Genomic DNA, 17,977 nt, shown 5'->3' with positions numbered 1-17,977 from the left:
TTGCAAGGCTGTGTGCAACCCCAATAGCCTGAGGCATATCTCCTTCCATATGATGTAGGAGTATAATTTCTAGTCACCATGGATATCTGCTATCTGACTCGTGACTATTTTGCCTGAGCACCTGTGCAGGGGCCATTAGTCACACCAAAAGTCAGTACTTGCCTGCAGAGCAGATGTCAGCCTGAGACAGTCAAAGATCGGTTCAAGACTTGTGCTCATGAAACTGGAGCTACCATGCCTATCAAGAACCTGCCTGTCACACTGTGAGTCCCAGGGTTTTTGGATTGCATTTCAATAATGGCTGCCCACACCAACCATTCATGAGGGGTGTTCAGTTCTGATCCTAAAGATAAGCCCAATCCACTGTTTAGGTGTTCAGTTCCCAGTCATGAATTAGAAGCTCATTCAAATCTTACTGCAAATATCTGAGTGCACTCATCCCCTCTGTCTACTTTCAGTGCTGCATCCTCAGAGCCACTTGATTACAGGACCATTACATTCGACTTCCTGTCCACTGGGAAACAACAGGATGTTGGCAACCCCCAGGGAAGTACGACCAGGTGTCTATGATCATAGTCCAGAGTGCACTTTCCCAGTGTCAGGGCGTTGGCTCTCAGATAGGTCTGTGAGGGATGGGGGTTCAGGGACTCCTGCAAGCAGTAAGAATGCTACGTGTGTCCAGGTGGCAGTTAAGGGCAAGGCAGCACGCTAGGTTCCAGGAGGCAGTTCTGGGACACCAAGGGGAGGGCGCTGCAGTGCCAGAACATGCTAGTACTGGACAGAAATGGCTACACCTTTGCAGAGTCAGCTCTCAAGGAACAAAGTGCAAGCAGTCTCTAAACTGTATTTGACTCTCACAGTCACCTTCACGAGGTCCACGTGAGAATGTTGGCCCCCTGCAGGTTCCTTTTTTTCATTGTGTAGTGGTGAGGGGAGAAATGAACTAGTCAGATGATTGGCCTTGGACTGAAAAGACTGAAGAATTCAGACCCAGGAATCTTCCCAGAAATTTCACTTAATAGTCAGGGGCCTGAGACATCACTGAGCCCTGGGTCCCAAACTTATGTTTTGGGTCTGTTCTGTTCTGGCCAGTAGCTCTATGGAACTTGTAACTGTACCTACAGCACCTGGCCCTGTGCCAGGCTTTCATGACTGACAGGTGGCTGTTACTGTAATATCGCTGAATCCAAGGGCTGGGCCCTCTGGGATGCTGCTGTTGCTGTCCTGTTCTCCAGGAGACATCAGGCAATATGCAGCTCAAAAGCAAATGGAATGATCAATCAGCCAAACAAGGAATCCTCGACAATACCAGGTAAAGATCCCCACTTAGAGGACACACTGCAATTTTCGCTTGTGGAGCAGCCTGCTGGAGCTTAAAGCTGTTAGATTTGGATCCAAGGACTTGATCCTTCCCTCCTTCCCAGTTCCTTTTCCACCAAAATTAACATTTCCGCTCATTTTATTATCACTACAAATCTAATCAGTGCTTAAAATCGGCAAGGATTACTCACTACAGTAAATTTCTAACAAAATGAGCAACAGCACTTGCAGCCAGCCAGAGGAGTATCTGCCAGGGTCTTCAGGTCTCTCTCCCCAGAGAATCATCCTTATCCCTCAGGACAGCCTTGCAACTGAGGGGCATCAATTACAGGATTCTTGTTGTATTCAACCTCCCTGGGACAAGACCCCAGGGTACTTTCGGTACTTGTCCCAGGTGCAGATTCCTGTGGTTTACCCAGTATGGAGGAGCAACTGCACGGAGAATTATTTGATTGCAGACTTTTCTGAAAACAGAGCCAGACTCTCCGAGAGTCTGGCTGGCATCTGCTACCACCCAGCCTCTTCGCAGGGAACTCCCGATGAAGGAAGCGCACTTTCCCAACTCTACCACACCTGGATTCAGGAAGGTTACACTCCCACGGCCTCGCCTGGATCCGCAGATTCTCAGCCCTCCTTTCTTGGTTCTGTGGGTCTCAGAGGACATCTCTCTGTCTTCCTCCTATGATGGCTGCTGCTGGACTCTACCCTTCTCTACTAGGGTGGGTGTGGCCTATGCCTACATCCCCTCTCCAGCATAGAACCTTCCACACAGCAGATATACAACAGGTATGTGAAATATGGAGCTGTTAATTTGACATCACTGAGCCAAATTTACGGAAGAGGTAATCACTTGTGCATGTTCATGAAAGGAAGAGAACCTTTGAGTACATGTATATGTTCCAATGTTACAGGGCAGACTAAAAGGGAAAAGAAAATACAAGAGGTGTTATCTTTTGTCTAATTCGTTATCTATGCTACTGTTAATTTCTTTGCCGTTTCCGAGAACACAGCTGTTCCACTGCTATCATTTCTTGTTCCAGACATCAAAACAAGATACATTTCCCAATTTATTGATCACATGGCAACAGTCTCATAAAGCTCAAGTAGGTAACAGCAATAAATGTGTGACTACTGTCATTCAACAACCCCCATGATGAAGGCATTTGAAATTTTGTTTATCAGCCAAAATATTTGAGAAATACAAAGGTCAACGTTGACACCAAACAAATAAAACAAGATCACACAAATGGAATACCGCGTGTGTCCTCCAACCCTCCCCGCCCTTGCACTACTCAGAATGCTGACCACTCTCTCTTCAAACAAGCCTGGAAATTGGTTTAAAATGGGCGGGAGGAGCTCCTGGAAGTGAATCTGGCTCAGGCCCTGGCTCCCCCACCGGCCCCAACTGCATCTCCTGCTTGGACCCTTGCTTGCTCATCTCTTAGAGCCTCTTCATACAGAGATGCGAAGGACCTGGCATCAGTGTTACTGAACTTGGCCAAATACTCCAGGACTCTCATCTTGGTGGTTTCAGCATGGGCCCGTGGCCCCCACAAGAACACACAGCAAGCAAGATCACTGTGGGACACCTGCAAGTACTCCAGGTAACCTTCCCGCACCCATTCTTCAGTCAGGAGCTTCCTGGGCTCCCCGTAGATGTGGTGCTCCCTGTCAGCATACACCCCCATGACACTCAGAGATTCCCACAGCTCCTTCTCAAAGGCACAGTTGCCTTCTGAGAAGATCAGGCCCAGGATCATTATCAGGAGGCTAGTCTTGGGCATGCTCTGATCATCATCCAGCATCCCATCATAGGTGAGGCCCAGAGCAGTGTTAAGCTCATAGGAGTGACCCACGGGGTCTACTTCCTTCACATCAATGCCAAGGGCCAGCTGCATGCACCCACACACCTTACTGAAGATCGCAGGGAATTGGTCTTCATAATTTTTGCCGACACATGACAGCATTTCGACTTTGGTGATCGGCTCCTTCATTCGATACTTATGGAGCAGGAGCTGCAGCAACTCACCCATCTTCACTTCTAGTGTCCCCAGATGTGAGGATTCATGTGCTGTTGGGTCCTGGCAGGCACCTGTGCCATCATGGAATTCACTGCCTGTAGTGATGGAATGTCAGTCAGAGAGGAGGCTCTTGGAAAACTGAGGAGGACTCAGTATGCCAGCAGCAGACACCTCCCTTTGGGTGCCAGATACCGGACTAGAGAAGGAAGAGTTAGTGGACTCGTGTTTCCCAGCTATGGGAATCACTGTCCACAACCTGCCTGGTGCCTCTCCTTGGGCCTGGGGTTGTCCTTCAGGCCTGTAGAGCTGACTCCTCTGATCCTCATGCATCTTGGCTTTCCTGGGGGCAGCTGGCACAAGGGTGGGTAGCGGCTGGTCGATGGAGGCCACCAGCCTGGGGAAGAGAGGGAGAGCATGAGTAGCTCAGCTGAGTACCACAGCCTGGATGGTGGAGATAAAGGCCCACTTACAGGCCTTCTCATTGGGTCGTTAAGGAGCGTCTCATAGGGCTGGTGTCCTGCTGTCAGGACTGTCCCTTGAGAAGCAGAAGGTGCAATGGAGAGACATGTCTTCCCAAGGGTGCAGTGGGATTGGGTTCTTTGGGGTCACCTCTGTTCTGTGTCAGTATTCAAGGGATTCATCTCACCTTGACTCTTGATGCTGCCTGGGCCTTTTCTTCTCTGTGATCTGAAGGCACTGCCTCAGACCAAGACTTTCATCAGTTGGTTCTTGAAGCTCCTGTAAGATGAATTGTGGGGACTCTCAGGCTGCAGACTGCAAGCAGCACGCTCAGAACCCCAGATCTGACAGCAGGATGGGCTAGACTGTAGTTTCCACTGTGCTGGAGTGCAGAGTCCCCTCTTTGCTCAACTCAGGTTTTTGAGTTCCGACAGGGTCTACACTTCACCCTTCTGCCCGCTTGAGGCAATGAATCAAACTCACAGAGGGAACAAAAGGCTATGCGGGCCTCACATCTGGCCATGCCTGCCCTAGGGCAGCAGCAAAATGCGGCCATATTCCCTGGGTGCATGTATACAAGTGTGATGCTCTTGGTCAGTCCTCACCATGACAAACGGCAGGGCCTGAGACTCTGCCTCTGTTATCTGAAGCACCTGCGGGCCCCCATCAGTATTCTGAGCTGGGAGTACTCTCAGTATTCCCTCCTGAAACTACGTTTGACACTCAGCAGGTCATACTTTCTATAGAAAGCTTTCTTAAATTTCATAAGTACAACTTTTGGATTATACCGGTTCCTCCCACCCCAAACCATCCCACCTCCTACTCCCTCTCCCATCCCATTCTTCATTAAGATTCTTTTTTCATAATTTTTTAAAAATTTATTTATTTGAAAGTCAGAGCTACAGAGAGAGGAGAGGCAGAGAGAGAGAGAGAGAGAGAGAGAGGTCTTCCATCCACTGGTTCACTCCCTAGATGGCCACAACATCTGGAGCTGCGTCGATCTGAAGCCAGGAGCCAGGAGCTTCTTCCCAGTCTCCCACATGGGTGCAGGGGCCCAAGCACTTGGGCCATCTTCTACTGCTTTCCCAGGCCATAGCAGAGAGCTGGATCAGAAGTGGAGCCACCGGGTCTCAAACCAGCGCCCATGTGGGATGCCGACGTTTCAGGCCTGGGCATTAACCTGCTGCGCCACAGTGTCGTCCCCCAAGATTCATTTTTAATTATCTTGATATACAGAAGATCAACTCTATACTAAGTAAAGATTTCAACAATTTGCACCGACAGAGACACACAAAGTATAATGTACTGTTTGAAAACTAGTTTTACCGTTAATTCTCATAGTACAACACATTAAGGACAGAGGTCCTACATGGGGAACACAGTGACTCTGCTGTTGATGTAACAATTGACACTCTTATTTAGCAGGTCATATTTTTTAAAGGTTTATTTTATTTATTTGAAGGGCAGAGTTACAAAGAGGGAGAGAGACCGCCTTGCGGCGCTGGCATCCCAAATGGGCACCGGGTTTTAGTCCCAGTTGCTCCTCTTCCAGTCCAGTTGTCTGCTGTGGCCTGGGAGGGCAGTGGAGGATGGCCCAGGTGCTTGGGCCCCTGCACCCGCATGGAAGACCAGGAAGAAGCACCTGGCTCCTGGTTTTGGATCAGCTCAGTGCCGGCCGCTGCGGCCATTTGGGGAGTGAACCAACAGAAGGAAGACCTTTCTCTCTGTCTCTCTCTCTCTCACTGTCTATAACTCTACCTGTCAAATAAACAAACAAACAAACAAAAAAAGAGGGAGAGAGAAAGTGAGAGAGAGGTCAGGGTTGGGTGAGGGCTGGGCCAGCCCATAGCCGGGAACCAGGAGCTTCATTCAGGTCTCCCACGTGGGCAGGGGCCCAGGGACTTGGGCTATTATCTGCTGCTTTCCCAGGCACATTACCAGGGAGCTGGATTAGAAGTGGATCAGACAGGACTTGAACTGGTGCCCATATGGGATGTCGGTGTTGCAGGCGATGGCTCAACCTATTATACAACTATGCTGGCCTTTTCAGCAGGTCACAAGACCATTTTGTCAGGACACCAGATCGTTCCCTGTGTTGACCTGATATCACCCACTCAAAACAAGTTCCTCACGTCCCTGGGTGCACACAGATGGAAGTGAGGTGCTAGCGCATTCTGTCTGCATGTGTGGGATTTCCAGGGATATCAGCAAAATGCAACTTTTTATGGACTAGGGGCTCCTTAGCTTCTCCTCTGCCCTATCCACCTGGTCTCCTGCCAGGGCCTGCCCGTCCTTACCCCTGCTGCTCCTGAGTTTAACTGACCTCTCCCTTTAGGCCAAGATCTCCACTCCCTGAGGACTCCCCACATGCCTGGCCCTTGCAGAAATCAGCATCCTGTGTAGGGTCACTCCTGAGCCAGACCCTCAGGATAGAGAACAGGAGGTTTTCAAACTCCGTAGGGTCCCATCCTTCTTGGCTGTGGGCCCATTCAGTGTTCACCAAGTGTCCATGCCTTGGCTTCTGGTAGATCCTGGGACTCCTCCCTCTGTTGATGGAGCGTGCTCCCCTGTGCTGACCTGATGCTTCCCTTCAGACCACAGATCTCAATTTCCTGATACTTGGGAGACACAGGTGAGTGTACATCAGCTCTGCACAAACCTGCATGAGGTTTCTCAAGGAAAGCAATTTCAGGGGAGCCTCCTCTCTCTGGGGTGTCATCCAAGTGTTCATCCTCGGTCCTCAGTGGGCCCAGGCCCTTTATGTCTATTCATGCTGCACAGGTCCTCACAGGGCCGATGGCAGGGGCAGGCTGCGGGGAGGGGGCCTTGTTCTGGAGCCTCAGCCCCCACCCCCGTTCTGGAGCCCAAGCCCCACCCCCACCCCCACCCCCACCCCGTTCTCCCTGTGCCCTTCCCTCGGTCCCTGACGGAGCGGGGCTCCCCTCCCCTCATACTCAGGCCCTCTCCCCTCCGAGGCCTCCACGGCAGGGACGTCCGTCGCAGCCTGCCTCCACGCGCAGGGCTTCCCGGGGCCGATGCAGGGAAAGCACGGGCTCTGGGGGTCCTTGGACTGGGCTGACGTGGGGAGCAAGCGCGGTGTGCCCCCTGGGCCCCTCAGCGCGCTGTCCCCCCTGGGCCCCTCAGCGCGCTGTCCCCCCTGGGCCCCTCCGCGCGGTGTCCCCCCTGGGCCCCTCAGCGCGGTGTCCCCCCTGGGCCGCCTCCGCGCGGTGTCCCCCCTGGGCCCCTCAGCGCGGAGCCTCTCCGGGCCGTCCAGCTCTGCGCACCCGTCTTGCCCACGTCACTCTGAGGCTGCGCCTCCCAGAGTCCCCGGATGTGGAAGATGGGAGCCGGGATCTGCTCCACACGCGGGCCCCAGGAGGTGTGGCGCCGAGAGCAGGGGCAGGGCTGCGTCTTTGGGGCCCTCTGTGGGGGCTGGGGGCTTCCTAGCTACCCCTCGGGTCCAAGCTGGACTCCTCACAGAGCCTGGGCCCCGTGCCCCCCGAAGAGTGGAACCACCCACCTCAGACGTTCCTCTTGCATCACCAGGCGGAAGTTGGGCGAGCTCACATCTTCCGGGTCGCTGGTGGGCAGAGGTCAGAGGGCATTGCTATCCCGGGGGTCTCGCGGTCCTCCCAGCGACTCCTCCCCTGGTGCTCGGCATAGCCCGGAGCCCTGGTCCTCTGCGGAATCTTCTCCCATCAGACCAAGGCGCCGACCGCCAGGGTCCCGTGACGCGGTAATGGTGAGAAGGGATTGGTGTGGCTCCAGGGCGTCCTGGGGACCTGCAGGGCGGCAAGCAGGGCTGGGCTGAGTTGCGGGGGGCGTCTTCTCTCTTCTCGGGTGGTTGGTCCCATCCTGGCTTCTGGATTAAGTGCTCCGTGGAAAGTGAGAGGTGTCCCTGCTACCCTGGAGCCTTTGTCCAGGGGCAGCCAGTGCACGAAGAGTCTGTGCGTGCCAGGCCAGACGCTTGATGGGGCCTGCGGTACCCATGGCCATGCCCATCGCTCAGAGAAGACACCCGTCTTCCACGGGTGCCTGAATCAGCCAGACACACCGGGGCACTTGAAAGGGTTCCTGCGAAGATTTGTATTGTTTATTTTATTCGCAGAAATAGAATAGTTTTCATTTATCTCAAAGATGCTATTCGAAGAACAAATCGATACCGCCATGCCCCACTACCCCTTCCTTTTTTGCTTTTAATTTTTCGATACTGTATTTTCAACGTACTTAATGATCACAGGCTTAAGACTCCATTAAGTATAGTGCTCAATTAGTGGAAAGTTGAAGGAGCACGTTTCCACCATATTCCAGAATATTGACCGATCTGTAAAGAATAATCAAATCATAAGAACTCAGTTTCACCCTTAAACATTCAGGTTCCAGATAGCTACATATAGCTGTATGTGATTTGTATTTATATCTACATCTATGTTCACAAAGACATATGTATACAGTGGGCCTTGAAATAGTCATGGCAAATGAACATCGTCTTTTCTTACCAGTAGTAGTATTTTTTCCAAAATTTTATTATTGTAAAATATACATAAGATAACGTTGACTAATCATTTCTGATTATCGATTTCAGAGGCATTAAGCATACTCACACTGTTGTGGCGCTATCACTACCAGCCACCTTCGAAATTTTTTCATCTTCACAAACTGAAAGTCTGTCCCCATTAAACACTCACTCCCTATCCTCATTTCCACAAGCCCCTGAAAATCACCATCGTACTCTCTGTCTATATGAATGTGATGCCTCTGAATATCCCTTGTAAGTGGACTACTACTGTATTTGTCCTTTAGTGACTGGCCTGTTCACTTAGCATAAGGTCCTCTGGTCTCACCCACATTGTAGTGTATATTGGCAAACCTTTCCTTTTTAAATGGTTGAGTAATATTGCATTTTGTGGATGTTAGACAACTATTTCTTCCCATTCTGTTGGTTACCTTGTGACTTTGCCGATTTTTTTGTAGTTCAGACTTCTCAGCTTGATGTAATCCCGTTGGACAATTTTGGCTTTGATTGCCTACACTTTTGGGTTTTCTCCAAAAAGTCCTTGCCTGTGCCAATGCCTTGCAGAGTTTCCCCAATGTTCCCTGGTAATTTGATGGTGTAGGTCGAAGATTTAGGTCCTTGTTCCATTTTGAGTGGATTTGGTGTAAGATGTGAGGCAATGTGTCCAGTCATCCAAGGACAGACCCTTGTTTGGTTTTAAACTTTGGGATATATTAGTCATGCTGCTATGAACATGAGTATACAATCTTCTCTTTGAAACTGTGCTTTCAAGACTTTGGAATATGTATCCAGATGTGGAATGCTTGGGTCATACCATAATCCTACTTCTAATATTTTGAGGAGCTGCCAGATTTTCCATAGCAGCTGTACCGTTTTATATGCTAACAGTACACCAGTCCTCCAGTTTCTCCATCTGCCCTGCAACACTTGCTATTCTTTGCTTTTTTCATCGTAGCCCTCCACGTGAATGGTTAAGTGTTTCTCATTGTGGGTGTGATTTGCATTTGCCTAATGATGGGTGAGTCACCTAATGATTAGTTGAACAGTTTTTCTTGTGCTTATTGACCACTTGTGTATCTTTGTTGAGGAATGTCGTTTGCCAATTTTTAATCAGGGCATTTGTTGTTGAGACATAAGGGTGCTTCACATTTCCTGGATAGTAACACCTCCACAGATATGATTCACAAATATTTTCTCCCATTCCATGTTCATCGAGGTGTGAAAAACTTGAACTCATGCAGAGATTTTATTCAAGAAAAGTGGGTGGAAAACACCAGTTATGAAACAATTATGTGTGGATTTCCAGTGTCTTTTACACCAAAATAACCTTGTCTTTTAAAAATTATTTATTTTTATTTCTTTGAATGAGAGAGAGACAGGCATAGAGAGGGAGTGAGTCTGAAGAGGGAGAGGGATAGAAAAAGGAGGGAGAGGGAGAGTGAAGAGAGGGAGAGGGAGAGTGAAGAGAGGGAGAGGGACAGCAAGCGGGAGAGGGACAGCGAGCAGGAGAGGGAAAGGAAGATGAGGGAGAGAGAGAGAGGAAAAAGAGGGAGAGAGAGAGGGAAGAGGGAAGAGAGGGAGAGGGAGAGGGACAACGAGAGGCAGAGGGAAGATAGGGAGAGGGGAGAGGCAGAGATCCTCCAACCACTGGTTCACTCCCCAAATGCTTGCAAGAGTGGGTGCTATGCCAAGTTGAAGCTAGTACCCTGGAACTCAATCCAGGTCTTCCACATTGTAGTAGGGACCCACGTACTTGAGCCATCGCCTGCTGCCTTACAAGGTTCACATTAGTAGGGAGCTGGAATCCTAATGGAGGCAGAGGCTCAATCCAAGGTACTCTTGTGATTTTTTTAACATCTGAAACAATGGTATATTGGCATTTACAAGGAAAGAGTCAGTGAATCCATACTTATCACTATGTACCAAATGATCAGACATCCACACATTTTCTATCCTCTATCTAATAGCTGCCCCAAATAAGAGAAAACATGTGATAACTTCCTTTTCTTGGCATGGCTTTCGTCATTACCGTGATGGTCTCCATTGAATCCATCTCATTGCAGATGTCATGATTTCCTTTTTTATGTCTGAATAATATTCGATTGCACTTTCTTGATGCAGCCATGAGTTGGTAGGCATCTAGGTTGATTCCATATCTAAGATATTGTGAATTGTTGTGTGTTATAAACATAGGAGTGCAGATAAATCTTTCATATGCTACTTTCATTTCCTTTGGATGTATTTCCAGGTCGGGATAGCTGGGTCATATGATAGATCTATTTATAGTTTTCTGATGAATTTCCATACAATCTTCTGCAATGGTTTTACCATGCTACATTCCTGTTAATAGTGTATTAGAAGTACCCTTTTCTATACATCCTCACCATAACTTACTATTTTTCGATTTGAGGATGATAGTCATTCTTTTTTTTAAAAGATTTATGTTATTTATTTGAAAGACAGAGTTACACAGAGAGGTAGAGACAGAGCGAGAGGCCTTCCATCTGCTGGTTCACTTCCCAGATGGCCGCAACGGCCACAGCTGCGCCCATCTGAAGCCAGGAGCCAGGAGCTTCCTCTGGGTCTCCCACGCGGGTGCAGGGGCCCAAGGACCTGGGCCATCTTCTGCTGCTTTCCCAGGCCATAGCAGAGAGATGGACAGGAAGAGGAGCAGCTGGGACCGCGCTTCAGGCCAGGGCTTTACCCCGCTGCGCCACAGCGCCAGCCCCAAAGGGGATGATAGCCATTCTAACTGGGGTGAGGTGATGCCTCATTCTTGTTTTTGATGTCTAGTGACTCTGAGCATTCTGTCTTGTGTGTGTTAGCCACATGTGTGTCTTACTTTGAAAAATGCTTGTTCAAATCCCCTTTCCAATTCTTAACTGGATTGTTTTTTATGTTGTTGTTGAATTTCTCAATCTCATTTTATATTTTGGATTTTAATCCTTTATCCAATGTATAGTTTGCGAATACTTCCCATATTCTGTTGGTTTTCAGTTTGTTGACTGCTGTGCAGAAGCTTCTTAGTTTAATGCAATCAAATGTGTGCAGTTTTCCTTTTATTGCCTGTACTTCATGGTTATTTTATAAGAAGTCTTGGCCTAGGCCATTGTGTTGCAGCATTTTCCCTATGTGTCCCTCTAGTAATGTCATCATTTCAGGTCTTAGGTTTAGCTGCTTGATTCATTGTGAGTGGATTTTTGTAAAGGTTGCATGGCATGGGTCTTGTTTCAAAATTCCGTATGTGGAAATCTAATATTTCCATCATCATTTGTTGAAGAGACTGTCTTTTCTCCAGGGATCCATTGGTCAATGATTAGCTGCTGATACATGTGTGAATTAATTTTCAAGGATTCTATTCTGTTCCATTGTTCTATTAGTCTATTTTTGTGGCAATATCAGTCCATTTGATTATTATGGCCCTATAGTATGTCTTGAATTCTGGTATTTTGATACTTCTGTATTTTTTATTGCTTAAGATTGATTTGACTAGTAGAGGTAGTTTGTGTTTCCAAATAAATTTTAGGAATTTCTTTCCTATGTCTTTGAAGCATGTCTGATGTATTTTGATTTGTATAGCATTGAGCCTGCAAATTGCTTTGGGTAACATGGACTTTTTGATTATATCAATTCTTCCAATCCATGAACATGAAAGTTTCTTTCATTTTTGGTGTGTTCTTTATTTCTTTCATTAATGTCTTGTAATTTTTTTGTAGAAATCTTTCCTGTCCCTGGTTAAAATTATCCCAAGGTTTTTAAATTTTTCATAGCTATGGCTGAGGATTTTCCATATATTGCCTTGATGCTGGGTATGGATTTGTAATACAGTGCCTTTACTTTGTTGAGATATCTTCTTTTTAAGAATTTTATTTAAGGTATACAAACTTCATGCATTTCATATATACAAATTCAGGAACATAGTGAACTTACCATCCTACCCTCCCACCTGCCCACATTCCTACCCTGTTTCCTCCTCCCTCTCCTATTCCCATTCTTAATTTTTTTTAACAAGGATCTGTTTTAAGTTAACTTTATGCTCATAAGGTTAACCCTACAGTAAGTAAAGTGTTCAGAAAATAGTCTTAATTTAAAAACTCCATTGCATTGTGATCAGTAAAAATACATGCTATGGCAGCTAAGGCCGGTGCGCGGTGCCATTCTGAAGCCAGGAGCCAGGTGCTTCCTCCTGGTCTCCCATATGGGTGCAGGGCCCAAGCACTTGGGCCATCCTCCACTGCCTCTCCAGGCCACAGCAGAGAGCTGGACTGGAAGAGGAGCAACCAGGACAGAATCCATCGCCTCGACCAGGACTAGAACCCGGGGTGCCAGCACCGCAGGAGGAGGAATAGCCTAGTGAGCCACGGCGCCAGCTAGACCTTGTCTAAATAAGATCAGAGTTGGCGAACTCAAAAGACTTCCATAGCCTTGGCAACTCATGACAAGAGTCTAGGGTGATTACTGATGCCATAAATAAGAGTGTCAATTTGTTAAGTTGACAACAGGAGTCACTGTGCACTTACTCCTCATGTGGGAACTCTATCCTTAATGTGTTATACATCATGATTTAATGCTATAACTAGTACTCAAATAGAATTTTTCACTTTGTGTTTCTGAGTGGGTGCAAACTATTGAAAGCTTTACTTAAGATATGCTAAATTGATCTTCTCTACATAAAGAGAATTGAAAATGAATCTTGATGTGAATGGAAGGGGAGAGGGAACGGGAGAGGGGAGGGCTGAGGGGGGGAGGGAAGTTATGGGCGGGGGGAGCCATTGTAATCCATAAGCTGTACTTTGGAAATTTATATTCATTAAATAAAAGTTAAAAAAAATACATGCTATTGTTGCAGTTTATTTCTCAACAATGTTGCAGTGGGTTCCTTTCTAAGAGGAGGAGCGTGGTGGGGGCAAGAGGCGTGGAGTCAGTACACAGACCCTGGGAGTCGGGTGAAAGTGGGCTTGAGGCAAGCAACCTGCAGACTTGTTTATTTCAGTTAGTACAACAGCTTATATAGCCAAGGCCAGCCAATCCGGTCAAGGGGCAGTCTATGCCCCAACCAGTCACAGCTTGTTGCCAGGCAGTTTCCAAAGCCATCCAGTCACAGCCCGTTGCCAGTCAGGCTCTTGTTGCCAGGCAGTTTCCAAAGCCATCCAGTCACAGCCCGTTGCCAGGCAGGCTTCGTTTGCCATGTGAGTTTCAAAGCCATTCCTGAGTAACTGATGCTTGCTTGCCAGCGGCCATCTTGGCATGGCCTTCTCATTGCACCACATGCTATGATTTATTTTTTTTTATTTGTTGAGACTTCTTTTATGAAAAAGTTTATGGTTTATCCTAGAAAATGTCCCATGCACTGAAAAGGGAATGTCTATTCTGCAGCTATGCGATGAAATTTCCTGTATATTTCTGTTAGGTCCATTTGATATGGAGTGTAGATTACCTCTATTGTTTCTTTTTTTATTTATTTTAAATTTATTTTTAAGGAATACAAATTTTATAAGTACAACTATAGGAATATAGTTATTCTTCCCGCCATACCCACACTCCCACCCCTCCTCCTCCTCCTCCATCTCCCCTTGACAGTAACATTCTCCATTAAGATTCTTTTTCAATTAACTTTGTACATAGAAGTCTAAATCTATACTAAGTAAAGATTTTAACAGTTTGCACATGCACACACACACACACACAAAACTGAGAGCAAGTTTTACAGTACACTCTTAAATAATAAACTCATTGAGGACAGAGGTCCTGCATGAGGAGTTAGTGCATACTTATTCCTGCTGTTAATTTAACAATTAAGAGTCTTATGTATGTCATAGTTTCAGGTCTTAGGTTTAGTTGCTTGATTCACTGTGAGTGGTTTTTTGTAAAGGTTGCATGGTAAAGGTCTTGTTTCAAACACCTGTCTCCCATGGGTGCCTGAATCAGCCAGACACACCAGGCCACTTGAAAGGGTTCCTGTGAAGATTTTTATTGTTTATTTTATTCGTAGAAATAGAATCATTTTCATTTATGTCAAAGATGCTATTCTAAGAACAAATCAATACCGCTATGCCTCTCTCCTCCTTTCTTTCCTTTATTTTCTTCTAATTTTTGTGATAAGGTACTTTCAATTTACTTAATAATCACAGGCTCACGATGCCAGGAAATAAAGTGCTCAGCATGTAAAAATTTAAAAGACTCATTGTTCCACAAGAATATTGACAGTGTTGTAAGCAAGAATCAAATCAGAAGATGTCAATTTCCCTCATGTACTTTCACACAGAAATATTGATAGGTGTATGTAATTTGCAGTTATATTTACATCCATATTCTAAAAATTTGTATATAACAGGTCTTCAAAAAGTCATTATAAATGCACTTTATCTTTTCTTCCCATAAACACTACTTTTTTTCCAAGCCTCTTTATTGTGGCAAAATATGCATAACAGAAAATTCACTAATCATTTATAAGTGTCTTGTTCAATGGCATTAATCATATTCACACTGTTGTACCACTATCACCATAACCCTATTTTTTTATTTTTTGAGGTACTGCCATATTATTTCCATAGCAGCTGTACTGTTTTATATGCTCACAGTACACCAGATCTCCAATTTCTCCACCTCCTCTCCAACACTTGTTACTTTCTGCATTTTTCATAGTAGCCATCCCAATGTATGTAGTGTCTCATTGTGGTTTTGATTTCCATTTCCCTAACAATTAGTAATCTTGAGTATCTTTTTCTGTGCTTATTGAACCACTTGTGTATATTCTTTGAAGAATGTCCTTTGCCAATTTTTAATCAAGTTATTTGATATTCTATTGTTAAGTCATATGGGTGCTTCACATATGCTGGACATTAATGCCATCTCAGACATATGATTTGCAAATATTTTGTCCCATTCTCTGTTCACTGAGGTGTAAAAATCTTAAGCTCTATGCAGAGATTTTTCCAAGAAATATGGGTAGAAATGCAGATTATGAAACAACTATGCATTGATTTCTTTTTTTAATATTTTTTTTTATTTGAGAGGTAGAGTTACAGTGAGAGGGAGAGACAGAGAGAAACGTCTTCCATCTTGTTGTTCACTCCCCAAATGGCCACAATGGAGCTGAGCTGATCCAAAGCCAGGAGCCAGGAGCTTCTTCTGGGTCTCCCACGTGTGTGCAGGGGCCCATGCACTTGGGCCATCTTCTGCTGCCTTCCCAGGCCATAGCAGAGAGCTGGATCAGAAGAGGAGCAGCTGGGACTAGAACTGGTGCACATATGGGATGTCGGCAGCGCAGGTGGAGGATTAACCTGTGCCACAGTGCTAGCCCCGCATGGATTTCATAAGTTTATTGTACCAGGCTAAACATATCTTTTAAAAAACACTTTATTTTTTGCTTTGAAATATAGACAGAGGGAATATGTGTGTGTGTGTGCTGTGTATGTGTGTGTGTGTTTGAGAGAGTGCCAGGTAGTGATAGCCAGCTTAATAGAGAATTACTCTAGAGAATTACTCTAACCTTTGGTTCACTCCCCAAATGCTTGCAAGACCTGGTGATATGCCAAGTTGAAGCCAGTGTCTTGGAACTCAATGCAGGTCTCCCACATGGTGGCAGGGACCCAAGTACTTGAGCCATCACCTGGTGCTCTGCAGGGTACCCATTAGCAGAGTGCTGGAATCCTAAATTGAGCAGAGGCACACACTCAGGCACTCTGATAAGAGATGCCAGTCTCCCAAGTGGCTGTCTTAACCACTGCAATAAACATTTGCCTACTCATAAATTTACCTGCTTTCCACAAGTTTTGAAGTACTCACATATATAAACCTATTTCATTAAGCAATTTCTAATCTTAGTATTGCTGCTTCAGACTTACACTGCTTGTTCTTTTTCTGATATACTCACTATATGCTGTGAAACAAGGTTTCAGAAGGGCCTGTGTTCAGTCAGGTGGCCACATGAGGTGCACACAGAGACACCCCGACCAACTGGTTTACTTCCTTCATAATAGCAACTTTTGGGGCTGGGTCAGAACAATGCTAGGAACCACAATTATACCCAACTCTCCGGTGTGGGTGGCACAGCTGAATTACTGTAGGGATCATCTAATGCCTCCCAGGATGGGTGCACATTAGCAAGAAGCCAGGATCAAGGCAGAGCCAAGGACTCAAACCCTGGCACTCAGATATGTGCTGCAGTTATCCTACTTGGTATCTGAACCACTATGTCAACTGCCTGCCATGTCTTTTGGTTTTCTTTTTCCCTTCTATAATTAACTAAGGCTGAATTTTTTTACAGAATTCACAGTCCAATCCTCACAGGGACTTTGCTACCTATAGATAACCCAGTAAATCTTCAATGAATTTAAACAGAATTGATATTTGTTGAATATCCTCTTTTTCAACAGTGAATGTGGCATACTGTTATGTTTATTTCACATTTTTCTGAATCTATTAGGAAACTCTTACAGTTGTCTCTACAAAGCTCTTGGATATTTTTTAAGGGTTTGTTCATTTAACTCCACAACAACAAAACAAACAACCCACTTAAGAGATGGGCCAAAGACCTCAATAGACATTTTTCAAAAGAGGAAATCCAAATGGCCAACAGGCACATGAAAAAATGTTCAAGATCACTAGCAATCAGGGAAATGCAAATCAAAACCACAATGAGGTTCCACCTCACCCCGGTGAGAATGGCTTACATTCAGAAATCTACCAACAACAGATGCTGGAGAGGATGTGGGGAAAAAGGGACACTAACCCACTGTTGGTGGGAAGGCAAACTGGTAAAGCCACTCTGGAAGTCTGTCTGGAGATTCCTCAGAAACCTGAATATAACCCTACCATTCAACCCAGCCATCCCATTCCTTGGAATTTACCAAAAGGAAATTAAATTGGGAAACAACAACAACAACAAAAAAATGGTCTGCACCTTAATGTTTATTGCAGCTCAATTCACAATAGCTAAGACCTGGAATCAACCTAAATGCCCATCAACAGTAGACTGGATAAAGAAATTATGGGATATGTACTGTAGAATACTATACAGCAGTAAAAAACAATGAAATCCAGTCATTTGCAATAAAATGGAGGAATCTGGAAAACATTATGCTGAATGAAATAAGCCAGTCCCAAAGGGACAAATATCCTATGTTCTCCCTGATCAGTGACAACTAACCGAGCACCAAAAAGGAAACCTGTTAAAGTGAAATGAACACTATGAGAAATGGTTACTTGATCAGCCCTTGCCCTGACTGTTGATGTATAACTTAATACATTATTCCTCTTAGTATTTTTTGTCTGTTCTACTTAATACTATTGATTGAATTCTGTAATTAATACACAGTTATTCTTAAGTGTTGAAACTTAACTGAAAAGTGATCCCTGTTAAATATAAGAGTGGGAATAAGAGAGGGAAGAGATGTACAATTTGGGACATGCTCAAGCTGACTTGCCCCAAATGGTAGAGTTAGAAACATACCAGGGGATTCCAATTCAATCCCATCAAGGTGGCATGTACCAATACCATCTCACTAGTCCAAGTGATCAATTTCTGTTCACAATTGATCATAGTGATAGGACTAAGAGCCAAAGGGAGCACATAAACAAGAATAGTGTCTGCAAATACTAACCGATAGAATAAAAAAGGGAGAGAACGATTCAACATCTGAAGTGAGATACACAGCAG

General features: G+C 45.6%; 1 protein-coding gene across 1 annotated transcript; it reads right to left on the bottom strand.

The window, feature by feature from the left end:
- Positions 1-2,374: 2,374 nt before the first annotated feature.
- On the bottom strand, positions 2,375-3,798 carry LOC138847592 (melanoma-associated antigen 10-like). Its single transcript, XM_070066768.1, has 2 exons — positions 3,598-3,798; positions 2,375-3,432 (listed from the first exon to the last, which is right to left on the bottom strand). The coding sequence occupies exons 1-2, from the start codon at positions 3,669-3,671 to the stop codon at positions 2,697-2,699; spliced, it is 810 nt and encodes a 269-aa protein (XP_069922869.1). The 5' UTR covers positions 3,672-3,798; the 3' UTR covers positions 2,375-2,696.
- Positions 3,799-17,977: the final 14,179 nt, after the last annotated feature.

This window comes from Oryctolagus cuniculus, chromosome X, assembly GCF_964237555.1.
Source record: "Oryctolagus cuniculus chromosome X, mOryCun1.1, whole genome shotgun sequence".
Taxonomy (NCBI): Eukaryota; Metazoa; Chordata; class Mammalia; order Lagomorpha; family Leporidae; genus Oryctolagus; species Oryctolagus cuniculus.
This window is presented reverse-complemented; position numbering and strand designations above follow the sequence as displayed.

Bases quoted from the DNA above. Each gene is read 5' to 3' on its own strand.
- LOC138847592 (XM_070066768.1), bottom strand. From the start codon at position 3,671: ATGCATGAGGATCAGAGGAGTCAGCTCTACAGGCCTGAAGGACAACCC. The intron at 3,433-3,597 runs GTTGTGGACAGT...CACTACAGGCAG, and splicing joins CAAGGAGAGGCACCAGGCAG to TGAATTCCATGATGGCACAG.